The following is an 18,961-nucleotide window of genomic DNA, read 5'->3' on the forward strand; positions in this document are numbered from 1 at the left end:
GTATTGTGTTTATGGTATCATATAGCTTTTAATAAGCACAGATTCTAGATCTGATCATAAAAAAATTGATAATGACTTTAATGACACTGCAAACTGTAGTTGGAAAGTAAAAGGTATAAAAATGGCGTATCTGCTAACTTTTATCTATAAAATAAATAAACTCTTGCTAATGTGAATATATCTTGGAACAAAAATATCCCCTTGAAAATTACTTTGTGTACTTTGTATTGATGATAATAAAGGAAGTTTAAAACTTATGCCTGAGCTTTATTTTCCTTGATTCTAACTTATTAATAAGCAGAGAGTAACCAAATTTTTGTTAGAATTGGGAACTGGCTTAAAGACAGAAAGCAGGGTTTTCAAGGTTTTGTACAGGAGTCTGTCTTGTTTTTCAGAAATGTTGTAGAAGACAGTACATTTGAAATCCCCAAGACTTTAAAGTTTTAGTGGGTAAAGGAATGTTAAGCTAATGGGGATAAACTATAGAAGGATTTTGTGAGGCTGTGAGTGGGCAAAACCAAAACAGGGTGAGTGAACTTATTGGTGCACAGGGCAAAGTATATTTCACGGAAAATAATCCAAACTATACTTTTTAATATACTGGTGTTATCACTTGAGGAAAAAAGTTAACTCTTCTGAAAACTCTCAACATGATTTCTTGCAGTGGTCAACATAACGGAAAAAGTTATATAACAAGATAGAAGATGCTTCTATACTGTCAGTAGTGCTGTTTACCACAACAAAAGGAAGATTTAAGATGGCCCAAAGAAAATCAGTTAAAATAATAAAATATTAGGAATAGTGTCCCGTATAAAGATAAACTAAGAAAAGATTAAAGTTTTTGATTTGTTTAGGAACATGCTTAGAAGCAAAAAGTCTTTAAAATCTTGAATGGCATCCATAGAGAGCAAACAGAATTTAATTACTAAATTACTAGACCAAAAGCCTGTTCTTTGAATCCTGGAACATGTATATAGTTAGGACAAAAGAAAATAAAATGTTAACCTAGGTGACTGAGGCTGAACATGCTGTGCCTACCAACCACACAAACTGTCCAATAAAGTTGAAAGGTTGGAAGGAGTTTTATTTAAGAGGAGAAACTAGGAAGATAGGCACCAAACCTAAATTGACAAGGAGGATTGCCAGCCATCTCAAAGCAGTGAGTAGGAAAAAGGAAAGTCATCTGTGAGAAATCATAACCCCCAGGCTTGTGTCACAACAAAGTATAGAATATATACATAAATACTATCTGTGATACAGGAACTCCAAACTGAATAAGTAAAACTGTTCTAGGACCAGTGAGACTTCCTCAGGGCTCTGACAGAAACAAATACAAAACCTCTCTGGGACACTTCTATGACCCAGGGCACGCAAAAATCCCACAGAAAAAGCAGCCTTACTGAGGATGAATTCATGGTGAAAACAAATCATATGAGGAAACAAGCACTGTGTGGGAGAGTTGGTAGATACAATCAGAATTAGCAATTAGCACCCTAACTCTAAGAACTAAAAATGTGATAAAATACTCTAAAAGGCTATAAAGTTAGAATGTTTAAAATGATTAATAGATTTTTTTAAAGGAAGCAAAATAATACAAATAGTACAGTATGAAAGAACAGACAAGTCTGAAAGAACATCTAGAAATGGTAGAGTGCTTGAAATTAAAAACATGACAAAAAGAGGCTAAGAGTCATAGAAGTTAGAATAAAGAGACCTTACACATTCTAATAGGAGATCTAGAAGAAACTGAAAAGAAGGGGTGAGAGGCAGTAATCAAAGGACAATGTCTGAGACTTCTCCAGAACCTAAAAAATCTATCCATCCTCAGGTTAATAAAAAATTCCCGGTAAATTTAAAAAAATTTTAATGCTATAAATTTTATTGAAGATGATGGGATAGTACTTTATATTTGTGCTGTATTACACAGATTTCTAAAGCACTGACATACATATTAGAAATAACCCTTGAAGTGAGGTAGATAATAACTGGGAAGGTTAAATGATTTGCCTCAAATCACAAAAGTTAGTGGCAAATCTTGGACTCCCTATATCTAATTTAAAGTTCTTTTTACTAATACTGTACAACTAGTATACTTTAGGATAATATAACCTGAGAGCTCACAGTTGGCCTTGTAGAATGCAGAATCCACCATCTTCATTTTACAGAAGAAGGAACTACACCCCAGAGATTCTGTGGCTTGCCCAGAGAGGCACAGGTAGTTGTTCATTCCATCATTGGAATCGGGTCAGCATCTGGTTCTTGCAGTAGTCCTCTTTTCAGGAAACAGGGTACACCTGCTCTGGAATCAAATCCCTACTCAGCTCTTATTGGCTGTATAACTTTGGGAAATCATTTTTTTTTTGTTCATTTTTATTGGAGTATAGTTGCTTTACAGTGTTGTGTTAGTTTCTGCTGTACAGCAAAGTGAATCAGCTGTACGTATATTTTTAAAAATCCACATTAGACACATCCTAATGAAACTACAAAGTATCAAATAAAACTCATGACTTGCAAAGGTACACTATTTAGACTCATCAATAATAATGGATGCCAAAAGATAAGAGACAGTTACTGTCCATCAAGAATTGTATTGTCAACCAAATTATTATTCAAAAGTTAAAGATTTTTAGAAACAAAATATTCACCATTCAGAGACCTTTACTGAAAGAAAACCCAGAAGGAAAGAGGTATGCAAGAAGCATTGAAGTAAACAAATTGGTAAACATATTGGTAAACCAAGATAAACACTGGCTGTAAAAGACTTTTTGGTGGGAGAAGTAATGTAACTTGGTGAATTGGGGAATAATTTAGTCTCTCAGTTTTCTTGGGAGCCTACACACATTTTGGTCTCTTGCATTTTTTCAGGGGCAGGCCCCAATGTAAAACTAGGTATATTACTATAACTAGGCAGGTAAGTCTGCTTAATTCTGGAGTGCAATAATTATAAGCCCATAGACACATTTCTCTAATATCAGTAAAGCTGATTTTTTTTTTTATCTCCATTGCCCACTCTTCTAGCTCAACTGTTTGAAAATTCAGGTAGAGATTCAGCTAAAATGGTATCTAGAAGGAAATTTATGGCTGCAAATATATGTATTAGAAAACAAGAAAGACTGAAAATTAATGAGCTGGGTGTTAGAAAAAGAACAAAGTAAAAAAAGAAATATAGAAGGAGATAATAAAGAGCAGATGAAATAGAAAACAAAGACATAATAAAAAGGCAAGAAACCCAAAAGCACTTTAAGAAACCACTAGTGATAGGAGCCAAGAAAAGAGATTCAAATATTAAGAATGAGAACGTTGGACATATAGCTATAGAAAAGATTTTTTGAATAAATGAATAATCAGCTTTATGTCAACAAACGTGAAGGCCTACATGAAATGGTCAATTTTCAATAAAAATATAAATCAATATTGATACAAGAAATAATAGAAAACAAAGACTATATCCCCTAAAGAAACTTAACCCATGGTCATAAATCTACTTGTAAGCTCCAGGCCAAGATGGTTTTCAGGCTTGTCTTAACCAAAATTTTGCCAGAGAAAAGAAAAAGGGGAAACCTCCTCAACTTCTTCTATGAAGCTAGTATAATCTTGATATTAACAAGAAGAGTAAAGAAAGGAAAATTAAACCTTACGGATACAAACATTCTAAACAAAATAATCACAAACTAAATCCAGTATATCTAAAAACAGAACCATCATGGGTGGCCTAACAGGTTTATCCGAGGAATACAGGGATATTAGAAAATATATTAGTATTACTCACCACATTAACTGATTTAGGGAGAAAAAAAGATCATTTCAATAGATGATGAATAGCGTTTGTTGAGTTTCAGTATCCACTTACAAGAAAAAACTCTTAGCAAGGAAAAGAGGATAATTTTAGCTTTTTTATGTCAACGCAGAAGTATCTTCTTTAACATTAAGCACAAGACAAGGATGCTCACCGCTATAGCTTATATTCACCATTGTACTGAAGAGCTTAGGCAACATAATTAAGAAAAAACAAGAAGTAGGATTTAAAATGAAGAAAAAATTTGGTTATTTCCCAGGCCATATGGTTCTATATACAGAAAATCCAAGGAACTCTACAAATACTAGAATTTATGAGAGTACAGCAGGATTGATGGATACATTGATCAATATACATAAATCAACGTAATTCCTATGTTGTAGCAGCAGCTGGGCATACCTACCATGTATTGGCCTTTTTGGTTTCAGGCATTGTGGCTATGCTCACATTATTTAATAATAAAAACAGCCTCATAGGTGTATTTGCCATCTTCATTTTAACAGGTTTTGAACCTGGGACTTGGATAGTTAAGTAACTTGCCGAAGGTCAAGGTCACCTACTAACTTAGGTGAGGCTGGGACTACAACCCAAGTCTATGTGACCCCAAACCTAGCCAGGAGGTACTCTCATTTCCTCCCAGTAAATGTAGAGAATGTAATGATAATACTCCCTTGCTCCTGACCCCAACTCTTTACTCCGATATTTTGCGTTTTTTTAATAGGAAAATTATTCTCACACCCTCAAGTTGTACACACAGCATGGAGAAATAAATGGTCCTAGGAGAATTTCTGGATATTCTGGACTAAATCCAGACGTTGGCGGGCCTACATAGGATGGTGGCCGCAGGGGCACCTGAGGAGAGCGGGGAGAAGCCGGGAGCCGCCCAGCAGCCCTGGGACCCGGGGTCTGTTGGGAGCAGCGGCACCCAGTCCCCGCGCTGCTCACACACTGCCTGCTGGGAGGCGAGGCCGCGACACCCGCCGCGTCAGAGAGGACAGAGGACGGCGTCAACGGGTGTCACCAACTTCTCCGGTGTGCTTGTGAGACGGAAGAGCGGTGTGATTCTTTAACGTAGGAAGACCAGAGCCAAAACATGACATTGCGGTTTCCACAGTACCGCCCTTGAAAATGGATTTCACGTTCCTCATAGCAACAGCAGCAGGAGCTATAGCCACCCTTGCTGCTGCGGCTGTTGCAGCATTGATAGTGGTAAGAAGTCTAAGTTCTTTTAGAAAGTGGACAAATAAGGACAATGAGCGTACGAAAAAACCTCGTAAAAAAGTCTCTTTCATGAGACCAACCCATGGGAAACAGGAAAGACATGAGGAATCGGGCGAGAAGGAACAGGAATCACACAAGGAATTGGACGAGAATGAACAGGAAACCCCGGAAGAACTGAACGACAAGGGACAGGATCACGAAGCACCGAATGACAAGGAACAGGAAAGCTAGGAAGAAGTGAACAAGAAGGAAGAAGAAACTCACAAAGAAAGGAATGAGAAGGAACAGGACAGCCAAACTTCGTAAGTGTAAAGTACATCTTGGTTAAACTTCAGGCAGACGACAGATGCTGATCAAATGAAGAAAGCAGACAGCTGGGGCAGCGGAGGCTCCTTTTCTGCGGACCAAAGGGCAGAGGCTGGAGGCCATGCACAGGCTTGCTTGGTGTCACAGCAACACACAGACGTAAGGTTACTTTCCTGTAAAACTGGTTTTCAGAGGTAAGGGTTAGGGGAGGAGACTGCACCTTTTAGGATGATATGAGGGAAGTTACACGAAGGGAAAGTTGTCAGTGTGTTGTTTCTTGACATGTTTTTTTTTGGTATCTCAAGCCCTGGTGAGGCGGAAAAAAAAAGTCCCGTTGGCTTTCACACGAGACACTGTCACTTGTGAGGAGTAAAGGACTCCTTCCCCCCGGGATCGGCGGCGCCCCTTAGGGCGAGGCGAGGCCGCTGCCGGCCGCACAATGGGAGCCACCTCACAGGGGCGGGCGCGGTGCGGCAGGACTGCGGGCGCGCCGGCCGGCGGCACGTGGGCGCCGCGGGGCGGCGAGGCCGGCGGCCGGCGGGGCGGCGAGGCCGGCGGGGCGGCGAGGCCGCGGGCGGGCCCTTCGGGGGGAAAGAGCGAGGAGGTGGTTGCCGGGTCAGCAACCGCCAGGCTGCGCGCCCGACTCCGGGCAGGCCTGGGCAGCGTCCTGCCCCTGCGACCGGTCGCCCCCGGTTACCAAAACAATCGGAAGGGGTCCTTCCGAACACGTGGGCAAACCGCCGGCGGCCGCTCTCACCTAGCCCAGCCGCAGTGCGCCCCGCTGCCGCGCGGTGGCGACCGAGCTAGCCAGTTCTGCTTCCCCTCCTCCTCTCCTGCCCGATCCTCCCCGCTCCCCCTTCTCCTCCCTCCCACTCCCGGCTGCCTCAGCCGCCTCCATTTTCCAGATCTTTCTCGAACCCGCAGCTCCTCGGGCAGCCTTTGCCCGAGTGCTGACGGAAGCGGCCGAAGTCGAGGCCGGGAGCAGCCTCGGGCGCTGAGGGGGAGCTGGCGCGCCTCCCCAGCGACCGAACGCGCAGGCGCAGACCCAAGTAACTGCCGGTTGGAGGCGGCCGAGCCGCAGTGGAGAGAGACCTGGGTGGCTGAAGCTGCGGCGCGGGCGGCCTCCAGCTCCTCCAGGGTTCTCCGACGTGCTGCCCTCGTTTTAATGCGCAGCGACTTCGGGTTATCTCTCCTTTGCTTCTCGTAGGAGTCGCAGTTCCAGGAGCAACAGCCTAGGAGAGGACGCGGTCCCCGCACAGGGGGCTTCAGCACCATCCCCCCGACCATTAGGCGGCGGGATGTCTGTGGTCGGCATTGACCTCGGCTTTCTCAACTGCTACATCGCAGTAGCGAGGAGTGGCGGCATCGAAACCATCGCCAATGAGTACAGCGACAGGTGTACCCCGTAAGTGCCTTGTCTGGTCATAACCCTAGGAAACGTTTCCTCCCGACCCTTACGCTTGTCCCGCCCGCTGGTTTCTTCTGATGCGCGGAACTCGGAGATGACAGGTGCAGTCCATCAACTGCAGTCTCTAGGGACCGCGGGTTGGCGGGCCCAGGTGGGAGTCGGACGTACTCGCTCCGCACAGCTGCTTTTCCTTCAAGGACAAGGGACTTAACTCGGATAGCTGGCCCATCTCTCCCTTCTGTACCCACGCCCCCCCCCCCACGCCGCCCACCACGCCTCTGTCCGCCGGCGGCCCTGCTTTAGTTTTCGGGAAAGGGATTGGAGTGGGACCACCACGATGTCCGGAACACTGGAGAAAGATCTTTGGTTACCCCTAGTGGGGCTTGTGTGGGATTACTGGCCGCGGGCGGGCATCCCCGCTCGCTCAGTAAAAAAACTGTTTATTCTTTCTGCCCTTCCTCCTTTCCCCATCTGTCAGCATGACAGCTTTCTCTCAAAAAAGTAGGAAATGAAAGCTTAGACTGCAAATATCAGAAGATGAGTTGCAAGTTCATCTGACCCAGAAAACCTTTTTTGTTTGTTTTTAAAGAAGAGATTGAGATATTCAGGTTTTTACCTCAGTGTCCTTGAGGATTCGAGGTAATCGGATCGGTTTCCAGGGGCGTAGGTTAATGGTACCTTAATAGGGAGAGAATCAGGGATGGGAGTCGTTGGCCTCAAGTATTGGTAATGTTCATCCATTAAAGGAAAGCGGGGGAGTTAGAACCTACCAAAAGCATATTTCTACAGAATGAACTGTTGGGGAGTCGGAGGCCGCTGTCCTGTATAAACATGACTGTGAAGTGATTCCATTACGAACACTTGATGAAACACTTAGGAGGAGTGGCATTATGTCATGGAAACATGTTTCCCTATGTTCCATCGTTTCTCTGATCTGGGAAGTTAGCAAAGAATAGAATTAAGTAAGACAGGGTATGAAAAACTAGCTTCTTATTGTAGACTCCTGTTACCGGTAATTTTATGAGGAAACCAACTGTCCATGTCTTATTTCCTATGGAGAGGCAACTAAACATGTTAATTTGACCCTTCTGAATGGTCCAAAATACAATACTTTAAATATAAGACTAATCTTGTCAGTGTTAAGCTAAGCCTTTAACTAATTATATTACTACACTTTTATGAGTAATTTAAATTATGTCAAGGAGATGTTGACGATAGCTTACTTGAATCAGTTTGTGCTTCTGTTTCTTTCCAAGAATAATCTATAAGGTTTTATACCACCTTTTTCTAGATTATATGCATTACATTTCTTTTACTGAAATTTTGGATCTTTGTATTCTCAAATGTGAGCATAGGTCAGTTAATTTTCATAATACTGTTAGAACTCTTCTTTTTACATCTTTTTCTGGCTTTTATGCACAATGAGAAGGTGAAGTAGTAATTGTGAACTATTTATGACTTCACCTCTACAACGTTTTAAGCCACAGCAGATATGGGCTTCTGCCAGAAAAGCACTAGGAAATTCCACTCTCCTCTTTCAGCAGAGTAAAGGTTAATGGGGGCAGTCTTTGGCTTCAGGGACTTAGCCTATGGAGAAAAAGTGAGAGGTAGGATGGACGTTCCCCTTATCTTTAAAGCCTTATCCTAAAAGATCAGAAACCAGAATTGTAAAACAGATACTGCATTTCCAGGCTCAGAAATCTTAGTAGTGGGTCCATGACTCTTTAAATTTAAAGAGCCTGGCCAAACTTTCAGAGAGTTATTTAGAAATTAGGCTGCTTATTTAAGTCTTCTAGAAGTCTCTCTGTTAATATTCTTAAGCACATTGGCAAATTCTGTGTGGCTGAGATTTAATGATCTTTCTGATTGTGAGTAAGAGAGTCACTTCTAATATCTAGATTTAATGAGCCTAATCCAAAGTAGAAAGTTCTAAAGGTGGAAGGATTGTATTCCTAGCTTTGTATCAGCAACTCTTCCCTTCTTTCTGTGGCTGTGTACTGTCATTTATCTCAGGAATATATCTTTTATTGTTACTGAACTAATACTTCACTGTAGTCCAGTGTTCTTATACTGTATATTTGCTTTACAGGGCTTACATTTTTGAGGGAAAACATAGCCCCTTCTGATCCCTAGACATTTATTCATTAAATGCCTGTCTTGCAAAAAGCATAACTATTAGAGGACCTGTAACTTTTCTAATACACCACAGTGTTTAATAATACACATAAACTAGCTTTTCAAAAAAATTTTTTTCCATATTCCAGTTGCTGACATCAAGGTAATATGACACAAGGTAATATAATGAGATGCAAATACATTATAAAAAGATCCTGTGAGGACTTCCTGGGTGGTCCAGTGGTTAAGACTCCGAGCTTCCACTGCTGGGGGCACGGGTTCGATCCGTGGTCAGGGAACTAATATCCCACATGACCTGAGGTAAATAGAATAGAATAGATTAAAATAGGATAAAATAAAATAAAATATTGATGAAAAGATCCTGTGGAAAAGAGGTAGGAAATGTTTGATTTAGTTGGTTTCAACATCCATACTTTTTCACATTTGTTTCATCCTTTAACATACTTGATTATGGATTCATGGAAGAAGCCCACGTATAAACGAAGGACAATTTAATGAAAAAGATAATTGCTTAAGTTTGGTCTACAATTAAGGGACCAAGGGCAAGTAGTTAAACCTGTTCTTCAGATTCACCTTCTGTAAAGTTGGGAGTGCTTGTACTAGCCTCTCTTATCTCATGCATAAGTTGAAGAGGAAGAAAGAAATTAACATGCATAAATTGAATAAAATATTAACTTATTTTTTCTGAATTTTTTCTTAATTGAAATTATTATGCAAATAGTACATGTTCATTGTAGAAGTACAGGCATGTTAAAAGATGAAAATAAAAATTATAATTTTTCCATCCAGAAATAAAACTTCCAGATGGTTTTCTCTGTGTGTGTATTTCAAGGGTAGATTATATTTTATATTCTATTTGGTGTCCTCTTTATATATAAAATATATTTCTATACTATTAGTTTTAGTGTCTGTATAATCATTTCCTTAATTTAATTCATCCCTTATTGGATATTCAGGTTGTTTATATTTTCTTTTTATAAGCAGTGCTGCGATAACTATCTTTATAACTAAATTTTTGACCCTTAATTCCTTCAAGTAAGTTCCTAGAGGTAGAATTGCTGAGTGTGCACATTCTTAAGGCCTTAGATATGTTTGTATTGCTCAATTAAGTATAGATGTAGGGACTGGAATTTCCATGCTAGACTCAGTTATATCAAAGTGATTAGTTTCACACATGGGAAAAGAAAACTGCAGCCAGAAATCCTCATTCAGTATCAGATTAAAGCATGTGGTCAGCTAAAACATGCTGCCTGCCTGTATTGATAATAGTGATTTCTATGTGCTAAGCGTTGTGTTTGCATTGTCACACATATCACACCAGTTCTTTGAGTTTGATAATACTATCTTTTTCCATAAGAAGCCTTAAGCAAAGTTAAGTATCTTGGCCAAGAACTAGTAAGCAGTGAAATGGATTCAGTTTCAGGCTGCTTTGACCCCTGAACCCCAATGTCCTTACATTATCCATTGGCATATGGATGGTATCTATATATTGGGTTCAGGGGGGTGTAATGGGACAAATTGTCTGGGCAGTTACTGTAGAGAGAAGGAGCTTTACTTTAATATCAGTCAAGTCATCTATTTTTGGGTATTTTCTAAGAAGTATTATCTTGTTTTAAAATGTTTTAATATGCTTTTAAGTTATTTTAAGAACATGTAAAAATCTTGTTTCAATTTAGAAACTCATTAAAAAATATGTACACAAAATAAGTTAGTGTAAACCTATGGAGGAAAGTAGTGTGGAAAGACTATAAACTATTAACAATGGATATTTCATGACAGTAGAATTATAGAGTGTGCTTTTAATACATAGTCTGTAATGTTTTGAATTTTTATGAACTTATTTTACAATAAGGAAATTGGACCTTTTAATCAAACTATTATTTCAAGACATTTTTGTTAGGTGTACGTATTTGTTTTGTCATCAACATTCTGTAGGATCCGACTTACTGTTCAATTCTCTGTTTTTCTGTCTTCATTACTTTTTCCCTATTTCTTTTCCAGTGTATGTATAATCTGAAAATATGCGAAAATATTATTTATACACTACACCTCAAATATGTGAGATGTCCTCTTCAATGCACAAAAGTAGAAATCACTTACCTTGGGGTATTGAAAATAAAAATTTTTGTACACAGAAAATGACAAAACTACAGACATTAACAGTGGCTAGCTGGGTAGGAGGACTTTTTATGATAATAGCAGTTTGGAGTAGGAGAATATTTTTACAGTTTTTTAATTAAATATTCTTTGTACTATATGAAATGGTTTTGTTTGTATGTTTTACTATTAGCTTACATTAACTTTGATTTAAAATATTTTAAATACTGAAGAATTACATAAAGTAAATCTCCTTTTTCTCTTCCCAGACACCTCCTAAACTTTAGTGTGTTTCTATACATTTGCGAGTATATGTATATAACTGGGATTTTTTTTTTAACGTAGAATTTCATTATACGTATTTTGTAATTGCTTTTTTCAAAATATACTGTGGACATCTCAGACTTGCTCATATGACTCTAATTTATCTCATCTTTTTAATGGTTGTACAGCATTCCGTTTATCTATACACTACCATTAGTGTACATTTCAAAATATTTTGCTGTTGACAAACAAAAATTCAATGAACAGCTTCCCCCCCCCCCCTCCTTCTTTTAAAAAATGAAATTGTGCCTAAAAGAGTGGGTGGGCAGGTATCTCACATTTTAGCATGGCCAAAGCTAGAACTATAAAATCTTTTAGTATGAATATTATGCACAAAACAAAATGAATCTCCAGTCATTGCCTTGAATTTGTGGGTGAAAAATTCTGAAAAGTTTCTAGAAGGCAAGGAATGATAGGTACAAATTACATAATATCTATTACGAGTTGAAGGTGCTTCATGCCATTGGTAGTCTTTTTAGCATGTGGTCACTAAAATACAAATTAATGACCATAGCTGTGTTCTAATAAAACTTTATTTGCAAAAATAAGTGGCAAGGGGTAATTTGCAAACCTCTGTTCTAGGCAGTCATAATCAAAAGACTTAAAATTACTGTGCATGGCTATTTGTCTTTGAACTGATGAATTTTAAGTAAGATAGTTAGCTTTTAAAATAATGTATCTAATCTAATAATTAATCTAAATACTTAGACAGTATGTCTCATTTAACGTACCTAATCAGCTTTTTAAATATTGTGTCTACCTATATAAATGTCTGTGTGATTTCTGTTAATGGTTTCAAGTTATAAACTAATTTGTGAATTACGCTTACTAGAAGCATTTGGAAACTATTAAAGGAATTTTTATTATTTTTATCTGTTAAAATGTTTTATGTATTGTCCATATTGAAAGATTTGGAAGTTTATATTATTACTAAATCATATATGCCTAGAAGTTTTATACCTTTAAGTAGCAAGCTAAAAAGGAAATGGCAACAATCAGTCCTTTTGAGAACATTCCTCCCCCACCCCTTCTAGGGCAACTTTTTTCCAGATAATTTTGAGAAATAATAACTAGATGTTTTCTTTACTGTCAAACTCTCAGATCCCTTAATTTGTTTATAGGCATTGAAACACTCTAAGAATGTTTTCTCCAACTTATTTGAACCACTAAGGAATCATTTTGTACAGAACACTATTTGAGAAATGATGCAGTGGTTCTCAGCTGGAGAAAATTTTGTCCCCTAGGGCGTATCTGACAATATCTGAAGATATTTTGGTTGTCACACGGGGAGGGGGAAAGGAGGAATGCTACTGGCTTCCAGCAGGTAGAGGCCAGAGATGCTCCTGAAATCCTCTAGTGCACAAAATAGCCCCACTACCTCAAAAAAAATTAGCCCAAAATGTCAGCAGTACCAAGGTTGAGAAACCCTGCTCTATAGACATCTTGGCAACCATAGTTGAAAGTAGTTGCTCAGAGGTTGACAATTTGATTCAGAGCCAAATTGGCCATGTAAGGAGCGGACCTTTTGATTTAAACCAATTGATTGTCCTCTCATATCATTAATTCAGCTATTGTATTTCTTAGCATCTACTCAATGATAGCCAAAGAGGCTATAAATAGTAATTATGGTCTCATGGGACTGGCAAGGGAAAGCGGAGATTTCTAAAAAATAGGGCTATTTTTAAAGTTTAAATGGTAAGATCAAGAGGTTTTGAATCCTTTGCTTTATAAAGAAGCAAACAAATTTAGTGTTGCCCTCTTAGGTGAGAAGTTTCATAGTCTGTTGGCAGTATGTATTTTCTCCAACCTAACCATGCTTGGCTTTATAAAAATAGGCTTTATAAGAGAGACAGAAAGTTAATCTTAGATTTTAAGGGAAAATACAAGTACAACTTTCTTAAAGTAATATCCTGTCATTTGATTTTTATGCCCCTCCTCTACTAAAAGTGATATAAGACATTCAGAAGTTTTGCTTATTTGTTTAGAGTTTTGTGGCATTCTTTGAGAATCTAGGACTACCACTGTGGTGGCAACATCAGACTGGATATAATAGATTTAAGCTGCATTGTGAACTCTCCTTTTTTTTTTTTTTCTTTTAGGTATAAAATGGAATTTCTAAATAGTAGTTGAAATAATATATAAAAAGTATAATAACTGGATTATGTGATACATAGTTGGATAAACTGTTGAATATCCTTTTCTATAAGAACTTTTATATCAACCTAATATGTGTGTATTTTCCTTGGTATTACTAAAGGTCAGGTAAAAGTTTTGAAAGAGAATAGGTATTTAACTTATTTTGATTTTTCTGAGTGAATACAGCACTTAATAAATGATAGTTGAATCAATCTTATTTGGAATTAAGTGTTCTAACAGAAGTTAAACTCTTGAGAATCAACCTAAGAATAAGATTTTCTGTGCATTGAAATGTTGGTAGTCTCGTATTGAAAAAAGTATTCAGAAGTGTATCCAAATAATGGAGTTGAGACTAAGATGGACTATAAAGCAGGCTAAGAGATGGCAAGTCCATGTTTTCTCTGATGAGTTTTAGGGTGGAATACCAACAATCCGCGTGGATTGCTGTATCAGGTATGCAGATATCTACTCTGGCAAAGACTGTGTTGAATCAAGGAATTATTTGCAAGAGAAATGAAGATGTCACCTGAACCGCTGATTCTTACTATATCCTGTTTTGGCCAGATCACAATTAAAAGTAACTTCCATTTCGTTCATCTGTTCATCACATTTAACATTTTAGTCCTAAATATATATCTGCTTAGATGTCTCAAAGGTACCTCAATCTCAACCTGTCCAAAATAGAACTTGTGATGGTCCATCCCCAAACGTGTCCCTCTTACAGTGTTTTCTGTCTCATTGCATGGCACCACTATCTACCCTCTTATGCAAACTGGAAACCTAGACATTATTCTTGACACTTACCTCTTCCTATTATCTATTTCAGCACTGTTCAATAAAAATAAATATAATGTATGTGAGCCACATACATATTTTAAAATGTTCTAGTAGTTACATTAAAAAGGTAAGAAACAGGCAAAGTTAATTTTAATATACTTGATTAAATCAGTATATTCAAAATCTTATTTCAACATGTAATCAGTGTTTTAAAATTAATGAGATATTGTAACATTTCTTTTTAAATTTTAAATCTTCAAAATCCAGAGTGTATTTCACACTTAAAATAAATACATCCAATTCAGACTAGCTGCACTGGAGCTCCAGTGGCACAGTTGGTTAGCGTGAGGTACTTATACAGCCTAGCTGCGTTTCATGTGGCTGATAGCCACGTGTGTCTGGTGGCTGCTGGATTGCACTGCGAAGGCCTAGTTCACCACCAAGTCCTTTGAGTTTTAGCTCCTAAAATCTCTTATTTCCTTTTCCTTCTGTCTCAGCTGCTACTATACTGATAGAGATTATTGATAACTTCTAGCCCTCCACCCATTCCTGTAGTCAAAATGATCTCCACCAAACACACCCCTAATTGAATCCATCATCATTTACTCTTCCTTCAAATCTCATCACTTTCTCCGATAAGCCATTCCTGATGCTCTTTTAGGTCAATTCGTGCTGTTGTCTACTCTCATTGCACCATGTGTACCCGTTTTTGTACCACCTAGTTTACTTTCATTTGTGACTCTATAGCAATATAAGTTCCAAGGGAGCCAAAACGATGTCTGACTTTTTTCCCCTTATTATTATAGCTTTAGTACCCAACAGAGTGCCAGACATGTAGTAGTTACTCAGCATTCATCTGTTAAATTGACTGAATGAACCTAACTGCTTGCCTTCCGTGAAAAGTCCTGTGTCCCCAATATAACAATATCTTGTTCAGCCCTTGAAAAGCACTGTTCTGGGATCTTTTTTTTTTTTTTTTTTTTCACTTTGTATTATATGTAAGCATGGAGTGTTCATTCTATTATTCAAAAGGCTTTAATGAACTCTCATAACCTACTGAAATATATTTCAAATTTATAATATATCATTTGAGACACTGTATAATCTGGCCCTCTGATATGTCTACCAAAATGTCCTATGAAACTAGCGAAGTTGTATTCTTCCTAGTCTCCAAGTGAGCATTAACCTTAGGAGCCATCTTCCCTTTCTTTCAGTAAGTACCTTGGTTATGTACCAGATATATAGACCAGTGCTATCCAGAACTTTCTATTCTACAGTGTATGTTCTATGTATTTTCTGTTCTCTGCATATCCAGTAGCCATATGTAGCTGTTAAGCACTTGAAAGTTGGCTCTTGAGCCCTTGATGTGACTAATGCTGAGGAACTGAATTTTTAATTTTAGTCAATTTAAATTTTACTAGCTACATGTGGCTAGTGGCTACGATATTGGATAGTGCAGAACAAGGCAATGGGACATACATTATCTACCTACATGGCATTCACATCCTAGTGTGGAGATAGTCAGTAAAAAAATAAATTGTATCAGATGGTGATACATTATGGAGAAGAATAAAATTGTGGAAACAGGAGATGTATGTACTGGGGAGGAGCAAGAATGCTATTTATATAAGATAGAGAAGGTGTCTCGGATAAGCTGACATTTGAGCCAGAGACATGAAAGAAGTGAGAGCTCATGGCATGTGCTCCAGAAAGAGAGAACAGCATGTACAAAGCCCCTGAGGCAGAAATGTGCTTGCCCTGTTCCAGAAATAGCAAGGAGACCTGTGTGCCTAGATTGAAGTTACAGAGCAGAGCAGCTAAGAACCAAACCATGAAAGGCTTTATTGGCTGTTGGGGAGATAGGACACCCTTGAAGGGTTTTTAACAGAGGAGTTTGTCTTTAAGAGGATCACTCAGGCTGTCATATTGAGAATAGACATATACTGGGAATGTCCTTTTCCACAAAACAGATACATATTAAAATGCTTTCTTTTCTTTCAAGTCTTAATTCAGAAATCACATCTTCCACCTGCTTTTCCTAAGCCTTATTATCTAGAAGTGATTATTCTCTTTTTTTGCTAGTATCATTCATAATTTTATTTTATACGTTGAATATTTTTCAATAGACTAAATTCTCCAAGCACAGTGATTGTAGCTAGTATACACACAATGCCTGTAAATATTTTTTGATTGAATGAATAATTACCTGTAATTACAACTGAAACCATGGAAACATTTTCTCGAATCACAACATGAAATTTTTTTTGAAAGTTTTTTTAATAAAAATGTTACTCTACACTTGTTTTTATAAGCAGAAGTACATTTGCAGTAATAAAAGCAACAGTCATATTGTTCAAAGCATTTACCTATATTCACTCACTTAATCTTCACACAACTCTGTGAGTAGGTATTATTATCAACACTATCTTCTAGATGGGAAGCTGAGGCAAATAATGGTTAGGTAATTTCTACAAGGTTACTCAGCTGTTAATCGGCAGAGCCAGGATTTAGATCCAAGGAGCCTGGCCTTACTAAATACAGTTAGTTTTTTTAGTAAGTCATAGACCAGTAGAATTTGGAAAACAATTTTGGAACCAATACAGTGTTGCCAAGTATTAGCACATTTAAAAAAATTCTAACGTTTATTCTGACCACTATTCTATTACTTAGGAAAGTTTAAAAATATGTAAAATTATGATTTCAGTAACCTGTTTTTTGAGTAATACATAATTATATTCATTCCTTTAATTCATTTTTGTATAAAGAGAAGCAGAGTAATAGCACATTAGTATAAAAATACCTTGAGAACAAACTTTGTTTTTTTCCTGTTTAGAGCCTGTATATCTTTGGGATCAAGAACACGAGCCATTGGAAATGCAGCTAAGAGCCAGGTAAATTGTTCCTGTAGATGTTTTGACTTATAGGCAGAGTTAACTTCATATGGGTAACTAAGCTCCCATTTTATGTACTTAAGAGTGAAAAAAAGAATAAAGAATATGACTGGTCCTAATATCTTTGTATCTTATTAGATATGTTTTGCTTTGGGTTGTAAAATATTTCTTGAATTTTATTTTTAAAAAATCTTAGTTGTGAAGTCAGAGTATGCTACCAAATGGCGTCAGTTTTTCCTTGTATGGTCACTTTCTATGAGGGATATCCTCCTATCTAGAATATATACTTCTACAACAAGTGAATGATGTGTTTGTAAAAGAAGGTGGGAAAAAATGGAGAAATTAATATCCAGAGTAATCCTCTGTGGCTACTATTTTACTACTACTTTACATGGAATCTGTTTAAGTATTTATATTTCTAGGCTTCTGAAATCCGTTTGCATAAAACAGTCACTTTTTTTTTTTTAATTTTTTTTTTACTTATGGCTGTGTTGGGTCCTCGTTTCTGTGCCAGGGCTTTCTCTAGCTGCGGCAAGTGGGGGCCACTCTTCATCGCGGTGCGTGGGCCTCTCACTATCGCGGCCTCTCTTGTTGCGGAGCACAGGCTCCAGACGCGCAGGCTCAGTAAATGTGGCTCACGGGCCTAGTTGCTCTGTGGCATGTGGGATCTTCCCAGACCAGGGCTCGAACCCGTGTCCCCTGCATTGGCAGGCAGATTCTCAACCACTGCGCCACCAGGGAAGCCCATAAAACATTCACTTTTAACATTCCATGCTATAGGTTCATTTTCCTTGGACTTTATTACCATGAACCAAAATCCTTAACAATTATTTCTTACATTTTAATATATACCTGGGTCTTCTTTATTACAGAATAAGTCTGTTTAATGGAGCGTTTTTCCTCATGACTTTTTGTACTCAATTATTCAATTGACTCATTTATCCACGAACTTTTGCTTAAGATTTTTTTTATCAAGATTGTCTTACAGTTGGCCTGTGTATGAATGTGTTTTTTCTTTCTTTTCCATTTTCATATTACACATAAACAAATGTTGTTTGTGCTAAAAGGACCCCTTCACTAAAATTTACATCTCGTATTCTGGCTGATCTTCCTCCTCTTCTTTTTTTTTTTTCTTTTTAGTCTTCCTTATTTTTTGGGGCTGCGTTGGGTCTTAGTTGCGGCACACAGGATCTTCGATGAGGCATGCGGGATCTTTTCGTTGCGGTGCTCGGGCTTCTCTCTAGTTGCAGCTTACGGGCTTCTCTCTAGTTGTGGCATGCCGGCTTTCTTTCTCTAGTTGTGGCGCCTGGGCTGTCTGGCTCCAGAGCATCTGGGCTCTGTAGTTTGCGGCACATGGGCTCTCTCGTTGAGGCGCGCAAGTCAACAGTTTTGTGGCGTGTAGGCTTAGTTGCCCCGCGGCATGTGGGATCTTAGTTTCCTGACCAGGGATCGAACTCGTGTCCCCTGCATTGGAAGGCGGATTCTTTAACCACTGGACCACCAGGGAAGTCCCCTGGCTGATGCTCTAAGTGTATCATAGACCTCAGACTCTCTGAAGAAAGCAAACTATAAGTTACTTCTCCAAAAAAGCTGAAGAGATCAACATGGTAATTCAGCATCCCAGTAGTTTTCATCTCATAATTGAAGATCAAGATCTACTTGGCTTTAAAGATCACTAAGAGGGCAACAACTGGATCTCAATAATATTCTATAGTTTGAACTACATGTTCTAGTTAAAGAAAAAAATTACTTTGCCAAAATACAAGCTATTTACAAATTAAGACACTTTAACTTAGCATCATGTTACATGGAAGGAGTTTTAATTTACTAGCCTAGGAGCAGTTTTCAGCAGTGGAAGCAACATAGTAA

The 18,961-nt window shown here is 38.3% G+C and overlaps 1 protein-coding gene across 2 annotated transcripts in view; it reads left to right on the top strand.

Moving 5' to 3' along the window:
* The first annotated feature begins 6,306 nt into the window (after window positions 1-6,306).
* Window positions 6,307-18,961, top strand: part of HSPA4L (heat shock protein family A (Hsp70) member 4 like) — a 50,167-nt gene continuing 37,512 nt past the window's right edge. Inside the window, exons 1-2 of one of the 2 annotated variants that reach the window (XM_059923568.1) lie at window positions 6,307-6,728; window positions 17,035-17,092. In XM_059923568.1, coding sequence (XP_059779551.1) covers window positions 6,622-6,728; window positions 17,035-17,092 — 165 coding nt within the window. In that variant the 5' untranslated portion in view covers window positions 6,307-6,621. The remainder of the gene's footprint in view (window positions 6,729-17,034; window positions 17,093-18,961) is intronic. The other variant, XM_059923567.1, reaches the window with a different exon arrangement.

The sequence above is a fragment of the Balaenoptera ricei genome, chromosome 5 (assembly GCF_028023285.1).
Source record: "Balaenoptera ricei isolate mBalRic1 chromosome 5, mBalRic1.hap2, whole genome shotgun sequence".
Classification (NCBI taxonomy): domain Eukaryota; kingdom Metazoa; phylum Chordata; class Mammalia; order Artiodactyla; family Balaenopteridae; genus Balaenoptera; species Balaenoptera ricei.